The sequence below is a fragment of the Oreochromis aureus genome, linkage group 10 (genome assembly GCF_013358895.1).
Source record: "Oreochromis aureus strain Israel breed Guangdong linkage group 10, ZZ_aureus, whole genome shotgun sequence".
Taxonomy (NCBI): domain Eukaryota; kingdom Metazoa; phylum Chordata; class Actinopteri; order Cichliformes; family Cichlidae; genus Oreochromis; species Oreochromis aureus.
The window spans coordinates 4126220-4150339 of record NC_052951.1 but is presented as its reverse complement, the minus strand read 5'-3'; the positions used below and the strand labels follow the sequence as shown (position 1 = coordinate 4150339).

Sequence of the window (24120 nt, the reverse complement as noted above, 5' to 3'; positions counted from 1 at the left end):
GTGTCACTGGCAGACTACAATAAAAAGTCTCCTTTAGTTAGTCACAGAAGGTTTATTACTGTTTACGTACACTGCCTCTATTGGTGGTTTGTGCTCGAGTTGGAGGAGGGGGCGTTCCAGATAAAACTACCGACTGGGAACTCGGAAACTCCGACTCCAGTTGTAGTACACTGTCACGCTATTTGCACCATGTCTGCTGCCGAGTGGAAGAAGAAGTGCGAGGAAGAGTGGAGCCTGCAGGGTGCACCGATGCCCGACGGCCTGGACTGGAAGTCCGTGTATGAAGCCAAGCCCTTCGGACGAAATTTACTGAAGAACCCTGCGCCATACGGTACCATATCACTGTTACACACGCTACTCTGTTGTTTTGCTGTCTAGCTCTGATCCACAGAAAGTTTGGACTACAGACAGATGTCATGTGTTGCACACATTCACTGCTGGTGTGAATTCAGATTTTATTCCCTAATGACCACAGTATTAGCGGGATTAAGTTAATGAGTAATTCATTATCTTTGGTAATTTACGGAAAAATGGAACCTGAATGCACAGACCTCCCCCTCCTTAAACGTCTTTCTGAGTACCTGTGTGCAATCTGACTAATGCAGAAGTGGAGAAGGAAAAAAACTTGATCTTCAGGAAGTTGATGTCTTCATACTTTAACTGTTGCTGTTTGGGTATTTACCATTTATTATGACATATCTTAAATGCTTAATGTGATGCATTGCAACCATAGAAACAACTACAGTATTATAAAGGTGCTGATCATTTACAGGTAAATGGAATGCTGTCCAGCTAATATACAGATTCACTGGCAGATGTTGGCCTGTCAGAAAGATCAGAATCAGCATATGTATTGTTGGTTATGTAGCGATATATTTACAAAAAAATAGATGCTTTGGGTATAGACATCGGAGACACTGTGACTTTAAGCCCACTAAGCCAGTATTCTGCTGCACACAGCAACTAGACTAGTTTGTGAAATACATTGCTAACAAGTAAATGAAAACACAAAGCCATCACAGTTGCATACAAAGTTTATGCAAAGATGCCAATAGACACAAATGCACATCCAATGGTCAGAAATGGAAGCTTGTGTTATTTCCTCGAAACTGCAGCCACATTCAGCTTCATATACAGACGGAACAAGAAGTTGCTGACGCTCCAGCAGCTGTACTGGTGATATGTGAGACATAACTTTGCTGAAAACATTAAATCAATAAATGATTACAGACGTATTTAACAAACATCAGCATTGAGTTAAACCTCCCTGGCATTTAAACAGTGCAGTATGGTGTTTTTAAGAAAGGAATAAAACAGATCAACTAAAACAGCTGCTGTTTTTTGCCTTAAAGATTACATGTGAAAAAGCTTTTATGACCCTAAGACCACTGGAAACTGAGGTGTGACTCAGAATGCTGACTTAGTGTGTTTTTACAAAGAGGCACGCCCAGTGCCTGTCAGAAAGATAACTCTTTGTCTGTGAGCTGTTTATACTGGGATTACAGTGACCAGCATTGTCTCTTATTCCCTACACAGGGTTGAGTAAAGACGTCCCACCACCTGAACCCGAACTGCCTGCCGTGCCTGACCGCGGACCTCCACGATTTCAGCCTGATGGTGAGAGACAGGAGTGACGTTAGGCAAAAATGAATCAAATGAATGTGGTTTCATGACTAATCTCTGAATGCCTAGGCGACTTCACTGGTTGGACCACGAACACGGAGGTCCTGCCCTATGATACAAGCGGCATACCTAAAGGTGCTGCGGTGTGTGGATTGCCTCGTTACAGGTAGGTGTTACTTGGGTCAGACATTACCATGATGCTGTGTATAACCGGGATAATCAGCAAACATACTTGTAGAAATGACATTTAAAGAGTGGGTTGCCATATAACCTCTAGTTGTATAATTACAGTGGTAGTAAGTATAACTCTTGTTTGTGGTGTTGTTCTCAGCTGGTTCATCATGGAGCAGGTTGTGGACCTGAAAGCAGAACGACTGTGGGACGAGCTGCTGGATGAGTTTCAGCCTGAAATTGCCATCCAAGACTGGTGGGTAAATAAACATAAATACAAACAAAAAAAATGTAAATAAATTAGTTATAGTTGTGACTGTATCATTTTGGTTTAGTTCAAAGTGAAACGATAGAACCTTTGCACCAAGTGAGTAAAGTGTAAAAGGGCCTAATAATGCTAACAGAGTTTGCAATGTCAAACAAGCTAAACAGGAACAGTTTACCAATACCAGAGCCAATCCATATGAGCCTTTACCTCTTCTACAAAAAATGTCAGCAGTTCCTTTATGGACACAGCAGAGGGCGCTTGCAGGCTAGTCCTCAATGAATAAAAATGAATGGAACTGAACAGCTAACTAAGGAAGTACAACTGCTTCTTGACAAAAAGGTCACACATTATGTTACTTTTAGCAAAAACTGTAATAAAAGGACACTTAATGTACACGGAAAGTGACTTTACCCATAAAACACTGGCATCCTGCTATTTATTGATCTGTTAAGGAGTTGTGACATCACGCTCCTCCATTAATTGCATTCATTTCCAAATGGTTATTGGTGAACAGAGACCTGTGTGTTTGTGTGTGTGTTTCAACAATCTGCTGCTAGAAATTCCCTACTGCTGCTTGTTTCATACATGAAGTCAACACTGTAGATGCTTTTTTACTACAGTCAAAACCCATAAAAATAAAAAAGTGCAGTACATTCAAAAGAGGCATTGGAATGGGGGGTTTCCCACACAACCACCTGTAGGGTTTATAGAGCATAATGAAATATCCAGTGAGCAGCAAGTCTCTGGGTTGATGTCAAAGGTGAGAGGAGATGGACACAATGCTTCGAGCTGTTAGGAACTACAGTAAGTTGATTAACCAGTTTTTAAAACCAAGGTATGCAGAAGAGCATCTCTGAACGTACAATGTGCTACAGTTCTCTTAAGACTCTTCAGGATCATAGTCTTAGGATCAGAATTTGGCATTAACAAAATAAAAGCATTGATTCATCCTGCCTTATATCAACAATTAAGATGGACAGTGGTGTAATGGTGCAGGGAATATTTTCTTGCCACACTTTGGAGCTCTTTTTTCCCCACACTAAACATCATTTAAATTCCACAACCTACCCAAGTGTTGTCATTGACCATGTCTAACATTTTTATGTATATTGTACCCATCTTCTGACAGCTGCTTTCGTCCCTCAATCTGGTTTCTTGAACATGACAATGAGTTATCTGTACTCAAATGGCCTCCACAGTTACCAGATTTCAAATCCAGTAAAGCAATGTCGTAAAACAGAGGTTTTGCATCGTATATGTACAGCCAACAAATCTGCAGCCACTGCGTAATGCTGTCATGTCAGTATGGACTAAAACCTCTGAGGAATATTTTCCCAGAATCGTGTTGAATTACCACAAAAACTCAAGTTGGTTCTTGAGGCAAAAGGGGTTCTTATGCATTTTTATGTGTATTGTACTTTTACAGTATTAGTACTTTTATTTATTAGTATGTTATACCATATGTCACGTCATAAATATCTGTTTCACATAACACGTATCACTGAAGATATAACATTACCTTTGTGATCAGACAGTCATATTAGAAGTAAAGCATAGGTTAAGTACAAATAAACTAATTTATATTTAAATGGTTAAATTTGCTTTGTATAATGGTTACATAACAAAGCATACAGAATGGTGACCATACTGTGCTCTGAGTAGCCTTTTCAGTTTTGGTGATGACAGATATACTTGCATGTTTACTACAAAGAGCGCAAAGTGTAGGCAATGATTGTTGTACAAGTTGAGAGGATAAAGAGTTGAACTCCAAGTCTGTTTAAAATGCTTTAATTGACATGTATGTAGCTTCCATTTGCATCCCAAAAAGGAAGAACAAACAGACTCTCCCAACTTCACATATATAGTGTGTAGAGATCCCAGGAAATGTCTGTGAAGTTTTTAGAAAAATCTAAGTTTGTCATTTTATCAGGTATGAGGAGAGTCAGCTGCATGACTCAATCTACCAGCTGCATGTGAAGTTACTGGGTGCGGATAAAAACACAGTGATCTCAGAGCACACAGTCAACCCCACCGAGCAGCGACAGGCTTACTCTCACAAATGGAAAGCGGTGAGACTCTCATTTCTTTGCCGCTACAGTGCACAGTGGTGTATTCCAGCATTTTAATGTACACATCTGTCTTGGCCTGCAGGTGTCACATGTGTTCTCTGGTTATGGACCCGGAGTGAGATATGTCCACTTCTTGCACCGACTGAAGAACAGCTTCCTAAATGGTTTCCATAATACACGGTTCACTGGCAGTGCAGTGATTGTACGACCAAGCAAAAGCAGCCTGTAGGCTAAATGTTACAATGCAGCCATATCTGATAATGCGCTCAGTGTAATCTGTTTCACCAATGCGTAACTGCATTTACACCAGTTGTCATGAAAATACTATAATGTTGTACACAATCATCAGTATTTGACTACTGGTTGTATGGGAGACATGGGGGTGGGCCAGGAGGTGTAATTCACAGTTTGTTCTGAAGAATCTGATATGATGCAATAATAAAACATACAGTTTTCTGTTTTGAGAGTTGATCATTTCTTTTAAGCATTTACATCTTTGGGTATTTAAAATATTAGATATGTTTGTGCAGTGTGTAAAACACTAACCACGCACTCACTATTTTTAGTATATCAGGAAGTTTCATGAAAGAGCTTATATGTATGATTTATAAATATGATTTATGATCATATATGAATGTAAAACTTGTTCATTGCAGGTTCTGGTAAGAATTATTTTCCCCAAATGTTTCTTAAAATTACAATGTTTTAGTAATGTCATCCATCAGTTTTTTTTTAACCACTTATCATCTTTTCGTCCTTACAGCCTGGGGCAGGTCTTTCATGATAAGGACAAACATAGTTCAAAATGTTCTAAAAATCTGTTATTCATTCATTCATTCACTCACGATAAAGGCAGTATATTTAAGATTCATTAGTTATTTCTCAAGAGTAAATTATTAATATGTTATACCATATGTCACGTCATAAATATCTGTTTCACATAACAGCTATCACTAAAGATATAACATTACCTTTGTGATCAGACGGTCATATTAGAAGTAAAGCATAGGTTAAGTACAAATAAACTAATTTATATTTAAATGGTTAAATTTGCTTTGTATAATGGTTACATAACTACAAAGCATACAGAATGGTGACCATACTGTGCTCTGAGTAGCCTTTTCAGTTTTGGTGATGACAAATATACTTGCATGTTTACTACAAAGAGCGCTGTGCATGTTTTTAAATGAAAAATATTAACAGTCCCCTTTGTAGAACAAACAAATATACATAAATAACAATTCACTAGAACGCTTTTCAGACCAGAGTAATACTTTATTCAGCCTGAAACTCCTAACAATGTCATTAGTTTACATTAGCTTACAATGTCATTAGTTCTTGCCACACAGTTCTAATAAACTGTATTTCAGCACATGAGCAGATTCTACCCACAAATATAAATATTAGAAGGACAAAAAGTTGGTTTTTAAAAAATCTGGGGAGGAAGCAAGCCTTCAGGAGAGCACGGTAACATCAACGTCGCAGTTGTGCATTTTGATCTGCTTAAGCTGCGTTCAGGCGCTCTCAAAAATTATTACATAAACAACGACGTTAACAAGATTTATGTGGCGGGAACAAAGTCTCTTTGAAGTTCTAGGATTCGTGATTAATATATATTATTTCCAGTTTCAGAAACCTTTGCTCCTGATCCACTTTAAAAGCGTACAGTCCAAAACACGATCTCGGGAGGAGACCCTGAAGGCAGCACGTCACGAGCCGCGTGGGCTCGCAGCATCACCACCTCTGTTAGCCACAATGTGAGTTAACGAGAAAGTTCACTTTGAGAGTTCAGCCTGCTGTCGACGCGGGGAAAGTTTAACCAGGGCGCGTGTTTCTAGACTTTCTGAAGCAATGGCAGCCTGTGGTGGAGAAGTCCCATAAAGCATAAGGTAAGAGACGAAGGGAAGGGATGGCCAGCGAACAGGTGCGGCGGACAGACAGCGGTTGTGGTGGGCTGCTAGAGGCTACGCCCTCGTGATCCATGTACAGTTTTGATAGCTAACATTAAATAGGTCCGGGGTCACTACGCTGTTAAAAACCTAATGACTTCAGTGGTTACGCTGTCAATCAGACCAGTGAATTATTTATTTATGTAATTATTTTCTATTAAAGAAAAAAAGTGAGGTTAAAAGTTGTCCGGGATCTTTTAAATTTAAAGCAATCTTGAGTCGAAAATGAATGGGTTCGGGAAGGAAATAGTAAGAGGTGTGTGGCCAGTAAAAACAGGAATATAAACATTATATAAGGCTGGAATGAAGACAAGTACCTCTAGTCCGTATTTATTAAGCCCATAATCTTTACAGTATATTTGCGTTATATAGTACAGCTAGAAAAACCATCTATATGGATCATCACTGGCAGCTGCAAGTAAATGTTTGATGAGTGCTTGAAAACGAAATCTAATCTGCTACAGCTCCACCACATGTGTGCATTATAATTCATACCAGAACCTACTTACTCTCCTTTGCTGTCCCATGAGTCCAGGATGCCTAGAGAATGTGTGTTTGTGTGTTCCCGCTGGTTGTTTAGAGGGTTTTATATGTTTTATTCAGAAAGATCACCCAGCTTCGTCCCTGACATTTTCTTCTGATAAGGGCTGGACTTCAGAGCTGACATTTAACTGACAGATAAACACTGTTCATTTAGCAGATTGGCAGTGGCTTCACACAGTATCCCCATTCACTCATCTCTTGTGTCCGCCACAGCCCTGGCTGGCCATCGGTGTGTTAAGAGTTGCTGATGTGTGAGACAGGAGGCGTTGACTGCAGATACATCCCCAGTGCTGGTTCATTATATTTGCTTAGAGAGATTATATCAGTTATATCACTTTTCAGATGAGGATCCAAAAAAGCACTATGATTATTCATTTTCTCTTTGTAGTTTTTTGTTTTTTGGCATACACTTATCTTTTCTGTTGTAATATCTATAGAGCTTAAATCCACTCCAATCAACTAGGAATGCAACAAAGTTTGATTTTACACGGTGGGTGTATTTGAAACAATTAAATATTATGATGCAATGTCACATTTAAAGAGTCTTTGTAATGAGGAATTCAATATTAGGGATGATTATTTACTTGAGGCATGCTGACATATAGATATTGAATATCAGTACCATGACATATATCAGCGCTAGTGGCTAATGTCTATCTGTTGTTGCTTTGTCTTTCTGTCTGAACATTTGAAAATAGTGTGTCGATGAGCCGAGTGACCCTGTTATGAGAACAGACAACCAAAAATATCCTGATCAGCATCAACTATTGTTGAAATTTTTATTTTATATTAGCCTCACAGTAAGTAGGTTCATGGGTACATCATATAAACAAAAGTGCCGGGCCATGAAATCCCATGCTGTGAAGCTCCTAGCACACAGTTTTTATGCTGATGTTAATGCCTGATGAGGTTTGGAACTGTGCTGTTGTTGCGTGAGCAGAGCGTTGACGACTACCCACCTCAGCACTCGGCGTCCCTGCTCTGTAACTTTACATGGACTGCCACTTTGTGACAGAGTTGCTATGGTAAGAATTGATTATGAACGCATAAGAAGTTAGACATTTCTTTAACAGACCTGTTGCAACTGTGGCACCCTGTTACAGTGCCATGCTCAAATTCAGTGAACTCTATAGAGCCATTCATTCACAAGTGTTTATTCAAGCAGATTGCACGATTAGGTGCTTGATTCCATACACATGTGCGATGAGAAACACCTGGATTAAAAGTGGTATTGTCTCATTCTTTTGTCTCTACAGTCAGTGTATTATATAAAGACCAGAAGTATCCTGAATTGCCATCTGAGACAATACAGCATTAGCAGAGATGGCGGTAGAAGTAATTTTTTCAAATAACTGCTCAAATACATCCCAGGAGGTTTTTCAAGATCCTTGCTGAGTTGTGAGATGTTTCTTGTGTTTCCTGTTATCATGTATGTGAGAGTAAATTCAATTCTCATTAAACAATTTTTTTAGTTACAGTCCTGTTTTCATGTTGTTTGCAGACACAAAGTTGCTGTCTTGTTTATTGTGATATCTAAGCACAGGGAAGACAATATGTGTTGGGGGTTCAGGAGGTAAATCTAAGTAGTCTACCACTAAAGCTCACTGACACTTATCCTGAAATGCAAGCTCCTTCCCACAGACTCACACATATGTGAGCGCTCAAGTAAACCAATGCGGCAGCATTAGGTGCAGCCACCCATATGTGCACCATTCGTGAGTGCCAAGGGACAATTGGCTATACTACACCTTACATTTCTCTCATATTTCACATGCGATTCCCCTGCATGTTAATCTTCAGGATTAAGGAAAGCCAGGGTCACGGTCTTATGGATGATACTTCTTTTTGAATTAGATTGGCTTACCTTGTTTGGATATCAGTTGTTGCATAGTGCAACCATATTAATGAGTCCATCCATCCATCCATCCATCCATCCTCATCCGCTTTATCCGAAGTCGGGTCGCGGGGGCAGCAGCCTAAGCAGAGAAGCCCAGACCTCCCTCTCCCCAGCCACCTCCTCCAGCTCATCCGGGGGAACACCAAGGCGTTCCCAGGCCAGCCGAGAGATATAATCTCTCCAGCGCGTCCTGGGTCTGCCCTGGGCCTCCTCCGGTGGGACATGCCCGAACACCTCACCCAGGAGGCGCCCAGGGGCATCCTTGTCAGATGCCCGAACCACCTCAACTGGCTCCTTTCGATGTGGAGGAGCAGCGGCTCTACTCTGAGCCCCTCCCGGATGGCCGAACTTCTCACCCTATCTCTAAGGGAGAGGCCAGCCACCCTTCGGAGGAAGCTCATTTCTGCCGCTTGTACCGCGATCTCGTTCTTTCGGTCACTACCCACAGCTCGTGGCCATAGGTGAGGGTCGGGACGTAGATCGACCGGTAAATTGAGAGCTTCGCTTTTACACTCAGCTCCCTCTTCACCACGACGGACCGGTGCAGCGTCCGCATCACTGCAGCCGCAGCACCAATCCGTCTGTCGATCTCCGGCTCCCTTCTCCCATCACTCGCGAACAAGACCCCGAGATACTTGAACTCCTCCACTTGGGGCAGGAACTCATCCCGACCCGGAGTGGGCACTCCACCCTTTTCCGGCTGAGAACCATGGCCTCAGATTTGGAGGTGCTGATCCTCATTCCGCTGCTTCACACTCGGCTGCGAACCGTTCCAGTGCGAGCTGGAGGCCCCCACCGATGAAGCCATCAGAACCACATCATCCGCAAAAAGCAGAGATGAGATTCTGAGGCCACCAAGTGAAAGCCCTCCGCCACTTGGCTGCGCCTAGAAATCCTGTCCATAAAAATTATGAACAGAATCGGTGACAAAGGGCAGCCCTGGCGGAGCCCATCACCCACCGGAAACAAGTCCGACTTATTGCCGGCAATGCGAACCAAACTCTCGCATAGCGGTTGTATAGGGATCGAATGGCCCGTAACAGTGGGCCAGACACCCCATACTCCGCAACACCTCCCACAGGACACCCGAGGGACACGGTCGAATGCCTTCTCCAAGTCCACAAAACACATGTAGACTGGTTGGGCAAACTCCCATGCACCCTCAAGTATCCTCGAGAGGATAAAGAGCTGGTCCAGTGTTCGCGACCAGGACGAAAACCGCATTGTTCCTCCTGTATCCGAGGTTCGACTAACGGACGAACTCTCCTTTCCAGCACCCTGGCATAGACTTTCCGGGAGGCTGAGGTGTGATCCCCTATAGTTGGAACACACCCTCCGGTCTCCCTTCTTAAAGATGGGGACCACCACCCCGGTCTGCCAGTCCAGGGTACTGCCCTGATCTCCACGCAACATTGTAGAGGCGTGTCAACCAGGACAGCCCTACAACGTCCAGAGCCTTCAGGAACTCGGGCGGACCTCATCAACACCAGGGGCTCTGCCACCGAGGAGTTGTTTAACTGCCTCAGTGACCTCGACCCCAGAAATTGGCGGGTCATTCCCCTCATCCCCAGACTCTGCTTCCTCCTCGGAAGGCGTGTCAGTGGGATTAAGGAGGTCCTCAGTATTCCTTCCACCGTCTGACAATTTTCTCAGTCGGCGTCAGCAGCGCACCGCCAGCACTATACACAGTGCAGGTAGAGCACCGCTTTCCCCTCCTGAGACGCCTGACGGTTTGCCAGAATCTCTTGAGGCAGTCCGAAAGTCTTTTCCATGGCCTCCGAACTCCTCCCACACCCGTTTTTTGCTTCAGCCACTGCCTGAGCCGCATTCCGCTTGGCCTGTCGATACCTGTCAGCTGCCTCTGGAGTCCCACAGGCTAACCAAGCCCGATAGGACTCCTTCTTCAGCCTGGTGGCTCCCTTCACCTCTGGTGTCCACCATTTGGTTCGGGGATTACCACCACGGCAGGCACCAACCACCTTGCGGCCGCAGCTCAATGCAGCAGCCCGGCAATGGAGACGCTGAACATGGTCCATTCGGACTCAATGTCCCCAGTCTCCCTCGGAATGTTGTTGAAGCTCTGCCGGAGGTGTGCGTTGAAGATCTCGCGGACTGGGGCCTCTGCTAGACGTTCCCAGCACACCCTCACTCACGCGTTTAGGTGCACGGGTCTGTCCAGCGTCCTCCCCGCCACCTGATCCAACTCACCACCAGGTGGTGATCAGTTGACAGCTCAGCCCCTCTCTTTACCCGAGTGTCCAGAACATATGGTCGCAGGTCTGGTGATACGATTACAAAATCGATCATCGACCTGCGGCCTAGAGCATCCTGGTGCCACGTGCACTTATGGACACTCTTATGTTTGAACAAGGTGTTCGTTATGGCCAAACTGTGATTTGCACAGAAGTCCAATAACAAAACACCACTCGGGTTCAGATCAGGAGGCCGTTCCTCCCAATCACGCCCCTCCAGGTCTCGCTGTCGTTACCACGTGAGCATTGAAGTCTCCCAGTAGGACAACAGAGTCTCCAGGTGGGGCACCTTCCAGCACCCCCAGGGACTCTAAGAAGGCTGGGTACTCTGAACTGCCACTCGCGCATAAGCGCAGATGACAGTCAGGACCCGTTCCTGACCCTGAGGCGCAGGGAACAAACCCTCTCATCCACCGGGAAAACCCCAGCGTGCCGGCAGCAAGCCGGGGGATATAGAATACCCACCCCAGCCCGCCGCCTCTCACCAGGGGCAACTCCAGACTGAGACAGAGTCCAGCCCTCTCCAGGAGACTAGTTCCAGAGCCCAAGCCATGCGTGAGGTGAGCCCGACTATATCTAGCCGGTACTTCTCAACCTCACGCACTAACTCAGGCTCCTTCCCCACCAGAGAGGTGACATTCCATGTCCCTATTGCCAGTCTTGGCAGCCGGGGATCGGTCCGCCAGGGCCTCCGCTCCTGGCCGCCGCCCGACACACATTGCACCCGACCCCTATGGCGCCTCCCTGCGGGTGGTGGGCCTGCGGGAGGATGGGCCCATGTCTCCTCTTCGGGCTGTGCCCGGCCGGGCCCCATGGACTAAGGCCCGGCCACCAGGCGCCGCCCTCGGGCACCCTCCCGGGCCTGGCTCCAGGGCGGGGCCCCGTAACCCTATCCCGGGCAGGGTAAACTGTTCCCTCGATGTTCTTTTCATACGGGTCTTCTGAATCGCTCTTTGTCTGGTCCCTCACCCAGGACCAATTTGCCATGGGAGACCCTACCAGGGGGCAAAAGCCCCCAGACAACATAGCCCCTGGGATCCCTGTGACACACAAACCCCTCCACCACGATAAGGTAGCGATTCACGGAGAGGTCCAGAAAACCTAAATCACATAAATCACAAGTAAACAATTTCTGTTTATTTTGAACTTGTTTGGCTTGCTGTGATGTATAGTATTTATCAGTTTCTCTGTGAGTTTGTGTGATTGATGGGAAAAGGAGAGTCGGTGCCTATCAGGGTCTGTTTTGTTTTCATTGACTCGCTGGTCTATTGTGTTTGCCGGCCTGCTGGCTGCCTCTGCACATTTTGTTGATCTGAACTAGGTTGTTGTCCTGAATTAACATGTTCACAGTGAAGGATAAAAGTCACCTTGCAAACACAAAAATATGTTAGTAGCATGCTGTCTTTCCATTTCCATAATCTATGTTAGTCTCCAGGCGGCTGTGTGATGTCACCCAGTTAATGAACAGTACAAGTAACGTATTCACTTATACTGGGTAATCAGTACAGATTCTCTCTTGAATGAGTTACAGCAAAGGGGGAAAAGGGAGTAGAGATGGCTTACAGGGTAAGGTACTGACAGTCTGTATCTGAGCTATTATTTTGCACAGCCATCAGTATGTATTTGTATATTCAGTCTGCTGTTTATGTTTGTGACAGTTTCCTGAATATTGCATAACAGGTGTCTCTGTCTGGGTTCATACTGAAGTTGAGAGTGCTGTTCCTTCTAAGGTGACAGAGCCGCCAGTGGCTGAGTAGGCTGTCTCAGGTAATGGAAACCTCAGGAGCCGCTGTCTGCTGGCTGTCAGCCGCTTGTCTCCCGACCTCCTTTCTGTCCGCCCTCACCTTCGGCCCCATGCAGACTTTCTCTGTCCACCTGCCTCTTCTTTTTACAATGAGGTGCACGTGGAAGTCCCAGGAAAAGCAGCTGTCTACGTTTCTTTTCTTTTTTTTTAACACAGGCACAATGAGTCTAGAGCGAGAAACAAGAGACGGAAATGGCTTAGAGATGTCGAATGAATTGTTTATCTCAGAGTCAAACTGATCAGAGAGGAAGAGAGACGTTAAACTCTGTAACCATTCTTTAGTCTGACAGTATGTAACTCAAGCTGCTCTGGATGTGTATATATCTATATATATGTATATATACATATTCTTGTTTTTTTGTCAGTTAGAATTGTGGCATGGTGTTTTCACAGGGATTAGAATTAATTAAGATAGTGTAGCAGATCAGTTCATTTTAATTTGTCATAATAATACTGTCTGGGTACTAAAATTCCAAACTTTATTTGCAATCATCATGTTGAAGTAATATAGGACATTCAGTAATGTCTGTGAACTGTTCTTTTTCTGCAGCTGAATGATAATAAATATAATGTGTAAGTGTAAAAGAACAAAAAAACTTGGATTTGGTGCACTTTTTAAATGAAGGATGAAATTTATACAAACTGATTTAAAAAACACATATTCTCATTTAAGTTAGTAATTTAGCTGCAGGATTAAAGCTCAAAATGTCTTTCAGTTTGTCAAGACCACTGAACTTCGTCTGACTGCAGAAGATAGCTTCTTCTTGCTTGGCAGGCTTTTGTGACAGCATTTGTTGGACTGAGCAACACACAGTAAAAGAGGAATCCCAAGGAGCTCAGTGCAGATTTGAGAAGATGACAGATTGACACAAACAGTGCAAGTTATTAGAAAGTGTAGCCACATTGCCACGGTCTGAAAAAGATCCAAACTGTCGTCCTCAGCAGAGATTAAATTGGCCCAAACTGTGAGGAACCAGCAAAGCCCCAGTCAGTGTCACTGTCTTGTGCAAGAACCGAGCTCCAACTCCAAAGCCAACACGTTCAACACAACTTCGTATAACAATATGCATTAACTTACAAACATTAATGCCCAAGAAATATTGTTTATGTTGTAGTTCTACTGGTGTTAAAGCCACCAGTAGAACTACATCTTTACTGACTTATCTTTCAGAAAATGCCCACAGCCCAAAATATTCTAGTGGTTCCATAAAGTTTCTGTAAATGAATGCAAACAGTCTCACAGACACTGATATATACACAAAGATCATTAGCTCATCAAGTTACCAGTTGTAAGTTTCTTGTGTCTACAAGAAACTTTACCCTACAAAATATCTGGGTCTGGCTGGCACTTAGTGTAGCCTGGCATATAACTGAATAGCAACCATGTAGTAATGATGGCAGAGCGTTACCTGCTCCACAGTGTCAAATGTCCATTATATAACGGAACTGAAGTATTAGTTTTTTTTAATGTTTAAGTATGTTGACATTTTTAAAAAAGATGTTAAAAATATATTTTTACAATATAAATATACTTTGTGGCCAGTTCAGATGCCCAATCAAGCACAGAGACCCTGTAAAACTGTAGAGCTGATTTCTTTAAATCAGTCAGCGATCTCATTCTGAAGTGCAATAAAAAGTTACCTGATTCAGTCTGGAATTTTATGTGGCCTTCTTCTTCGGTCTGCTCTCATTAGGGGTCGGCACAGTGGATCATCTGCCTCCACCTCACCCTATCCCACCCTATGGTGAAATTTCAGTGACTAAATTTACAGGATTTAGTGAATGGGATGAAATACAATCAGTTCCAAAATGACATTGAATGAGAAATTATTTGGACATTATGCAGTCAGTTGTAATACAGTATAGGACTGTACATGAACGGGTTAGACATGCAGTTGATTCGTGGTTGAAAGTAGATCTCCACACTTGAGGAACTGAACAGCATGGCAGTGCGCCCGCCGTGTTGTAAACTAAACCTTGTGCTCAGCCGAGCTTGCACTGCTGCCGTCCAGATTGATGATAATTTTGACCCGGTGGACTTGTGGGGAACAAAGACAGTAAAGCAGTTGGCTTATCTTTCCCCTGCTGCGTGCACGTGGACTTCTCAGAAAACAGTTCATTCCTCAGGGGTACTGATTGAGCTGGTGTACTTAATTTATACATGCATAATTAGAGCAAACGTGGCAGATTTTTGTAAGACACACCTGATGGTATAGACTGAACTGAAGTTTAAGTTTGTGTACGTTACTCTCGTAGGCTTTCTGAAAGTTTTTATTTGGTTGTGTTTTCACTCATTTTCAGTCCTTTCGTGCAGCGCTCCAAGTGGACAATAAAAGAAGAAACTGCCTTAAAAACTATGTGCAGCAGATGATTAATATTTGAAAGTCATGAGACACAAGAATACATCTCATCTTAAGTTGAGCTTTAGAAATGTTCTCAGTGAATAGGTGGCTGTCAAAAAGGCAAATACATTTTTTAATAACTAGTAGAACTTTTTGTCTAGTTTATTCTGATGCGCTCATCTTTCTGCTACATTCTGCTTGTTCGGGCTGTTAAACTTGATGTGCATTATTTTCTTCAATCCTTTACTTATAATAAATAAATGTGTTTGTGACACGTTTTAAACTGGCTTAAACATTTGCTGAAGGCGCTCTGGAAAATCTGATTCAGTGGAAACAAGTAGATGATTCTTTAACAAACCCCAGCCTGCTTTCCACTGCCTCTGCCATGGCCACGGCCTTTTTTTAAATTGTGATAAGATTCAAAAATTAATTGCGTAATAAAGTAAAAGAAGGTGTTTCTGTTTGATTAAATATGAAAAATGGCCTTCCAAACTGACAGATTCTAGTCAACACCTGACACAACGTATGCACGTTAACACAGTCCAGCACTGACTGGTAAAAAGTGAGATGTTTACAGTGAAATCTCCACAGTATAACTGAATGCCACGTTAGTGGTTTGGCTCAGCATGTATCTGTCTGTGTGATTATTATTATTATTATTATTATTATTATTATTATTATTATTATTATTATTATCATTATTATTATTATTATTAGTATTATTATTATTATTATTATTATTAGATATCTTACACTCTTGAATTCAAAATCCTGCTCCTCACATACAAGGTCTTAAATAATCAGGCCCCATCTTATCTTAATGACCTTGTAGTACCATATCACCCTATTAGAGCACTTCGCTCTCGCTCTGCAGGCCTACTTGTTGTTCCTAGAGTATTTAAAAGTAGAATGGGAGGCAGAGCCTTCAGTTTTCAGGCCCCTCTTCTGTGGAACCAGCTTCCAGTTTGGATTCAGGAGACAGACACTATCTCTATTTTTAAGATTAGGCTTCAAACTTTCCTTTTTGCTAAAGCATATAGTTAGGGCTGGACCAGGTGACCCTGAATCCTCCCTTAGTTATGCTCCAATAGGCATAGGCTACTGAGAGAATCCCATAATGCATTGAGTTTTTCCTTCTCAGTCATCTTTTTCACTCACTATGTGTTAATAGACCTCTCTGCATTAAATCATACCTGTTATTAATCTCTGTCTCTTTTCCACAGCATGTCTTCTATCCTGTCTTCCTTCTCTCACCCCAACCGGTCGCAGCAGATGGCCCCGCCCCTCCCTGAGCCTGGTTCTGCTGGAGATTTCTTCCTGTTAAAAGGGAGTTTTTCTCATAGGGGGTCATTTGATTGTCGGGTTTTTCTCTGTATGTACACGGTGGGCCATTTATATGGATACACCGTAATAACATGGGAATGGTTGGTGATATTAAAGTCCTGTTTGTGGCACATTAGTATATGTGAGGGGGCAAACTCCTCAAGATGGGTGGTGACCATGGTGGCCATTTAGAAGTCGGCCATCTTGGATACAACTTTTGTTTTTTTAATAAGAAGAGGGCCATGTGACACATCAAACTTATTGGTAATGTCACAAGAAAAACAATGGTGTGCTTGGTTTCAACGTAACTTTATTCTGTCATGAGTTATTTACAAGTTTCTGACCACTTATAACATGTGTTCAATGTGCTGCCCATTGTGTTGGATTGTCAATGCAACCCTCTTCTCCCACTCTTCACACACTGATAGCAACACTGCAGGAGAAATGCCAGCACAGGCATCCAGTATCCGTAGTTTCAGGTGCTGCACATCTCGTATCTTCACACCATAGACAATTGCCTTCAGATGACCTCAAAGATAAAAGTCTAAGGGGGTCAGATCAGGAGACCTTGGGGGCCATTCAGCTGGCCCACGACGACCAATCCACTTTCCAGGAAACTGTTCATCTAGGAATGCTCGGACCTGGCACCCATAATGTGGTGGTGCACCATCTTGCTGGAAAAACTCAGGGAACGTGCCAGCTTCAGTGCATAAAGAGGGAAACACATCATCATGTAGCAATTTCAAATATCCAGTGGCCTTGAGGTTTCCATTGATGAAGAATGGACCCACTATCGTTGTACCCCATATACCACACCAAACCATCACTTTTGTTGTTCCAACAGTCTTGGAGGGATCCATCCAATGTGGGTTAGTGTCAGACCAATAGCGGTGGTTTTGTTTGTTAACTTCACCATTCACATAAAAGTTTGCCCCATCACTGAACAAAATCTTCTGCGTGAACTGAGGGTCCTGTTCCAATTTTTGTTTTGCCCATTCTGCAAATTCTGTGCGCCGATCTGGGTCATCCTCGTTGAGATGCTGCAGTAGCTGGAGTTTGTAAGGGTGCCATTTGTGTGTAGCTAATATCCGCCGAAGGGATGTTCGACTAATGGCACTCTGCAGTGACATGCAGCGAGTGCTACGCTGTGGGCTCTTGCTGAATGAAGCTAGGACAGCCACTGGTGTTTCTTCATTAGTGACAGTTTTCTTGCATCCACATTTTGGCAAATCCAACACTGAACCAGTTTCACGAAACTTAGCAAGCAGTTTGCTAACTGTAGCATGGGAGATGGGTGGTCTCGTAGGGTGTCTTGCATTGAAATCTGCTGCAATGACCCGGTTACTGCGTTCACACCAGATATCAACACGATTTTGATCCGCTCCTCACGTGTTAACCTCTTCGACATGTCAATGGCTGTGAACAAAGAGAAACTTGTAAATAACTTATGAAAGAATAAAGTTACGTTGAAACCAAGCACACCATTGTTTTTCTTGTGACATTACCAATAAGTTTGATGTGTCACATGGCCCTCTTCCTATTGAAAAAACAAAAGTTGTATCCAAGATGGCCGACTTCCAAATGGCCACCATGGTCACCACCCATCTTGGGGAGTTTGCCCCCTCACATATACTAATGTGCCACAAACAGGACTTTAATATCGCCAACCATTCCCATGTTATTACGGTGTATCCATATAAATGGCCCACCCTGTATTATTGTAGGGTCTACCTTACAATATAAAGCCCCTTGAGGCAACTGTTGTTGTGATTTGGCGCTGTATAAATAAAATTTAATTTAATTTAATTTAATTGGTTCATCAGCAGGCTCATAACAACACCCCAAAGCCCTGTGTTACTCATTAAAGCGATGGTTCTCTTTGGGGGATCTTGGGAATCATATTTAATGTCTCACTGGTACTTGAGGCAAATAATAAAACCCCAAGGTCTCTTAACACAGGTCTTATTTTGGTCTGAATATCTACTTATACCAGTTTGTGTGATAAACTTTAAAAATATTAAAATACTCTCCATTTGTATAACTCTACTAATATTAACGAGCAAGAGAAGATTGGATGGTTAATCACATCTAAACCGTAAGAACTGACTACGGTGGTGTCAGTGTTTGCTTTGAAAAATCAGATGGGAATCAGATATTCAGTATGTCCAAAAATTATGTGTAACCAAAGAGACCCTAAAACACTTAAATAGTGTGAATACAGATAAAGTATATTTTGATGTATATTTGTGGTATTAACTGGTTATTTGTTAGTGGTAAATTTGGCCTATTAACATTGAGAGTTATTATGATATTTTCTTGAACGGCAAGTGAGTGCGTCTGTGATTCGCTGTAGATGTTGTTAGAATGCAGAGGAAATGCTTTACAGACGAGTGTAAACTTATGCTCTGTGTGGAAACGCAGGCCGTGATTGGCTGGCTGTGAAACTGATACACGGTGTGTTATTGGTTTACCCGTGCATAGAGCTTACATCCTGGAAAAGCGATCTGTGTCAATCTGCATATAGGTTAATGTTTGAGCTGTTGGGGCAACACAGTTTCTTCCTGCAGTGATGGATCGGTGATTAGAAGGTCTGTGTGTGCGTTTCAGATCTCTGTTTTGGAGAATATGTCAAACGGGACCAAGACAGGAAGTGTCTTTGGTTTTCTTTTTAGTTTGGACAAGAGTGCTTAGTATTTGATTTATATGTGTTATTTCTGTGATCACTGTAATCAAAGTACTTAACTTGACTGTAATAGATAATCCATTGGTGAATAAGTAACACGCCCATCTGCCTCACTGTTTCTGAGTCTGACTGGTTTAGAGTCACAGCAGAAAGCCATGTCATCCACTTGGTTGTTGGAGCTAAAACAGAACAGCCAGTTGTCGGGAAGATTTTGGACACCTCGGAAATTACTCCTGTAAGTCCGATTGCATTTATTTCGTATTATTGATGTTTGAATTATTCATCTTTAACTCACCTGTATGCCCGGCTGCTCCACATGTCAGAAAGAGCATCCCTTTATCTGACAGTACCCCACGGCCAGGATACAGGCGGGAAATATTAAACTGTTAAAGGTGCTAACTCTTTTTTCTGCTGGCTCTCCTATCAGTGTAAGATAACCCCAGGCAATCACTTATCGGTGGTGCTGACAGATAGTGGCCGTGTCGGAGGCCGTAAGGGGAGAGGAGCTGTCATCCAGCTCACTGTTCCTGTGCGTGAAGAGGACAGAGAGACCACAGAGTTGTCAACACCCTGGGACCCCTGTACTCCAGGCATTAGAGAGGCTTGTAAGAAGAGAGTGCCACATTTTTTTGCACTTTATGTTGTTCACTATCCTCGTTTTTTTATAATCCTTAAAAGACAATAAAGTTCCCAGTGAACATCAGTCCTCCAGAAAAATCAGAGAGTTGACCTGAATCAGTGCCACTGCAGAGCTGCTCAGCTCGCAGGGACGAGCAGTAGTCTGCCAATTTATCGGCCTATTTACCCAGTCTCTGAAGTGGAAAGACTATGAAGCACGCACTTAATGTCTGACTCATAAATCCACCTGGCTCTTCATATGAATGATCCTTAAAGAGTAGGTGATTGAAAGGAAGAGATATCCTTCTATATTTAGGTGAATGCATTGATCAATAATGCATCCAGCTTATCCTGTACCAGCTTCTTGATTAGCTAGCACTCATTATCCACTGAGGCTTTGTTGCATGCTACCAATCATCAAAATTCACCACTTATTATTCTGAACAAATCTGAGTTTATGTTTTACGCATGTCTCGTCACAATGTTGAAAAGGTCATATCAAATATTGAAGTCTTCGGTTCTTGCTTTTACGTTTAGTGGACTTCTTAAAGGGGTTGGCATACAGATTTTTTTTTAAATAATTTTATGTGACAGTAAAATAAATATGAGTGGTTTTAGTGTTATTATCGTCATCCTCCAACTTGCACAAAAAAACAGGTTTGTTCTGTGTTCTATTGTCCAAATATGATTTTTGGGGAGGTTATTTTTGGTGAGCCTGTTTCCCCCACAGCAACCATTGGCGTAAGGTAGCCCGCTGTCTGAGGTCGAGGTAACCATAGCAGGCCTTGGAAAGTGAAATGTGATGCTGCAGGCCCTTGGGGCTGTGTTTTTGAATCACAACTGCATAATGAGCTGGCAGGGCTCCGGCTGCATCAAAGATGCAGCACCCCAGTATCTGTTTCAAGTCACAGTGCACAATAGTGCAGTGTCACCTGTGCAGGAGCAGTGGAGGCGTTGGACTCAAGAGGAGCACTGAAAAAAGGCTGAAATCTTTCTCCCACCCTGCCATGACACTCTCAGACTCACTGCTTACACTAAATCTCCCTGTTACGCTTTGTCTGTGTGATGCTTGATATTCTTAACCTTCCTTTCAATCAAAAACACGTGTTGGAAATTGCCAAAATACATGTTTTCAACTTGAGAACTCTAGAACAGCGGTACCCAATCCCCAGGCCATGGACCGGTACCGGTCCGTGAGTCGTTTGGTACCGGGCCGCGAGAGTTTAGGCTCGGGTGTGAAATTTATGGTTTTCAGGGTTTTTATCGTTAACTCTGTTTCCCTAAGTCTTTTCCCGTGTTGTAGTTGTGTGTCTTATTTTGAAAGAAATAATTACGCGTTACCATAGCGACCAGAGCGCATTAAGAGGCAGAGAGGAGGATGTTACTCTCAATGTTGTTGGCGCATTTCAGGAGGACGCTGCGAATAAAGTTACACAATTACACAGTGAATTCGCGTTTATTATTATATTTACAAAATACCACCCTTTTTGTCTTGGTCGTATCATTTTGTTTTGTTGTATTTATCCGCGACACCTTAAAGGCCGGTCCATGAAAATATTGTCTGACATTAAACCGGTCTGTGGTGCAACAAAGGTTGGGGACCGCTGCTCTGGAATACTTGACTGCAACATCATGACTCACTGATCGATCAATAAGCGATGGTAGTACATCTTTACAATTAGTGACATTTTTGGCTGTGTCCCTCTTTCTGGTTTAAATCAGTGAAGTTACTGAAAACCAGCAGTCTGACATTACAGGCTGCATAGAAATACATGGAAGGTAAGTGAAGTGAATATGAAACAGAACAACATGTGCCTGATAGAATAATTTCACATCTAATTGGTGGGATTATTGGAAAACAAACAAGCCCGGTATATGTTGTTGTCAAAAATTCTGTTTATCATTAATGTGAATGCTGTTTAAGCATTACCTAGTGGATTAAGTGGAGAGCTAGAAATAGTTGGACTTGACCTCAACACAGAACTCAGGTTCTTGACCTTGTTTCCTGAAAAGGAGCTGGACTCTGGTCCACTCTGAAGTTGTATGTTGGAGTTTTCCTTGGTGGATTAAAGGGTTTCTTCCCTGCACCTTCAGCTTGGGGATGACATGTTGACTCTTCTTTGCATGACACTGCAGAGTACACAGCTTTACGGGAGTCCTTTCTCGCCAGTGGATTCTTGCCAGAGATTTCTTCCTGTTTAAAAGTGCGGTTTTTTTGAGTCATTAGAACTGTGGTACTATCTCTCAGGCACTCAGGTGAAAAGAAGAGTGGAGTCTTAATGAGTTTGTGGGACTACTGAAGCAGCTGATGGGTACCATTAGGCCAAGTGGAGTGTGGCTCAGACAGTGGCTGAAGCAAAAACTCAAGTCTGGGAGGAATTTGGTGTGGTTGTGGATCAAGACTTTAGGTAAACATGATTACCACAATGAGGCAACTCAGGAAGGGTTAACAGCACTCCCTCCATAAGCGCTTATCAGCAATGTCAATAGCACTGTTTAGCCAAAGCCAATATCCCATCAGTGACTAGTATTGTTGTTGTTGTTTGATGTTTTGGAAGTCAGCATGGGGGAGTTGGTGAATTCACTAAAGTGCTGTTTCAAGATGTCAGGAATCATCAGGAGTCTTGATCTGTTCAATTAAAATGTCCTTAGCTAGGCTGATGGGGAAGACTAGCATCTCTTCTGACTGCTGTTTTGTTGGTTTTATGTTTCACAATATACTGTTCTGTCATTTTTACTAATAAATGAATGGATCATTGCTGTGAACCCAGACAACTGGTGGCTCCTTAATCTCATGACCAGGGTTACCTGAATACAAATCCTCCCCACTTTGTGTCTGAACCACATTACACATCCCTACATTGAACTCTAAATTGGCTGTCACTTGGTGTTCGCGCTCTCTGTGGTAGAGTATCACTTCCTGTTCCTGCTCAAACACAGTGGTGTTTTTTGAGTAGCTTATCTGCTTAGCAATTTAATTAAAAACTTTTAAATACATGACTATCCTCTGACAAACAGTCAGAGCTCTACTGAGCCAACAATCCCTTTAACATTAACTAGTAATGACTTCATGAACTTCTTCACAAATAAAATTTTTATCATTAGAGAAAAAATTACCAATAATCATCCCACAGATGTAATATTATCTACAGCTACTTTTAGTACCATTGATATTCAGTTAGACTCTTTTTCTCCAATTGATCTTTCTGAGTTAACTTCAATAATTACTTCCTCCAAACCATCAACGTGTCTTTTAGACCCCATTCCTACAAAACTGCTCAAAGAAGTCCTGCCATTAATTAATGCTTCGATCTTAAATATGATCAACCTATCTCTAATAATCAGCTATGTACCACAGGCCTTCAAGCTGGCTGTAGTTAAACCTTTACTTAAAAAGCCATCTCTAGACCCAGCAGTCTTAGCTAATTACAGGCCAATCTCCAACCTTCCTTTCATATCAAACATCCTTGAAAGAGTAGTTGTCAAACAGCTAACAGATCATCTGCAGAGGAATGGCTTATTTGAAGAGTTTCAGTCAGGTTTCAGAGCTCAGCACAGCACAGAAACAGCTTTAGTGAAGGTTACAAATGATCTTCTTATGGCCTCTGACAGTGGACTCATCTCTGTCCTTGTCCTGCTAGACCTCAGTGCAGCGTTCGATACTGTTGATCATAATATCCTATTAGAGCGATTAGAACATGCTGTAGGTATTACAGGTACTGCGCTGCAGTGGTTTGTATCATATCTATCTAATAGACTCCAATTTGTACATGTAAATGGAGAGTCCTCTTCACACACTAAGGTCAATTATGGTGTTCCACAGGGTTCAGTGCTAGGACCAATTCTATTTACATTATACATGCTTCCCTTAGGCAACATCATTAGAAGACATAGCATAAATTTTCACTGCTATGCAGATGACACGCAGCTCTATCTATCCATGAAGCCAGGTAACACACACCAATTAGTTAAACTGCAGGAATGTCTTAAAGACATAAAGACCTGGATGGCCGCTAACTTTCTGCTTCTTAATTCAGATCAAACTGAGGTTATTGTACTCGGCCCTGAAAATCTTAGAAATATGGTATCTAAGCAGATTCTTACTCTGGATGGCATTACCTTGGCCTCCAGTAATGCTGTGAGGAACCTTGAGTCATTTTTGACCAGGACATGTCCTTCAATGCACATATTAAACAAATATGTAAGACTGCTTTCTTCCATTTGTGCAACATCTCTAAAGTTAGAAATATCCTGTCTCAGAGTGACGCTGAAAAACTAGTTCATGCATTTATTACTTCCAGGCTGAACTACTGTAATTCTTTATTATCAGGATGTCCTAAAAACTCGCTGAAAAGCCTTCAGCTGATCCAAAATGCTGCAGCAAGAGTCCTGACAGGGACTAGAAAGAGAGAGCAGATTTCTCCTGTTTTGGCTTCCCTTCATTGGCTTCCTGTTAAATCCAGAATTGAATTCAAAATCCTGCTCCTCACATACAAGGTCTTAAATAATCAGGCCCCATCATATCTTAATGACCTTGTAGTACCATATCACCCTATTAGAGCACTTCGCTCTCACACT

General features: G+C 42.6%; 2 protein-coding genes across 5 annotated transcripts in view; both read left to right on the top strand.

Moving 5' to 3' along the window:
* The first annotated feature begins 61 nt into the window (after positions 1–61).
* On the top strand, positions 62–4593 carry nccrp1 (P1, F-box associated domain containing). The gene is made up of 6 exons (XM_031738518.2): positions 62–331; positions 1537–1617; positions 1693–1789; positions 1955–2050; positions 3993–4131; positions 4214–4593. Exons 1-6 carry the CDS (start codon positions 190–192, stop codon positions 4358–4360), a joined length of 702 nt encoding a protein of 233 aa, XP_031594378.1. The 5' UTR covers positions 62–189; the 3' UTR covers positions 4361–4593.
* A 948-nt stretch (positions 4594–5541) lies between these two features.
* The window catches only part of slc8a2a (solute carrier family 8 member 2a), a 36354-nt gene continuing 17775 nt past the window's right edge, over positions 5542–24120 (top strand). Inside the window, exons 1-2 of one of the 4 annotated variants that reach the window (XM_039617886.1) lie at positions 5542–5598; positions 5758–6020. The gene's annotated coding sequence lies outside the window, so the exon portion shown is untranslated. Of the gene's footprint in view, positions 5599–5717; positions 6021–19027; positions 19160–19351; positions 19530–24120 lie in introns of those variants that run through there. The other 3 variants (XM_039617888.1, XM_031738512.2, XM_039617887.1) reach the window with 3 other exon arrangements.

Coding starts and splice junctions, on each gene's coding strand:
- nccrp1 (XM_031738518.2), top strand. CDS start 190: ATGTCTGCTGCCGAGTGGAAGAAGAAGTGCGAGGAAGAGTGGAGCCTG. Junction 332..1,536: donor GAAGAACCCTGCGCCATACG/GTACCATATCAC, acceptor TTCCCTACACAG/GGTTGAGTAAAGACGTCCCA. Junction 1,790..1,954: donor TGTGGATTGCCTCGTTACAG/GTAGGTGTTACT, acceptor TGTTGTTCTCAG/CTGGTTCATCATGGAGCAGG.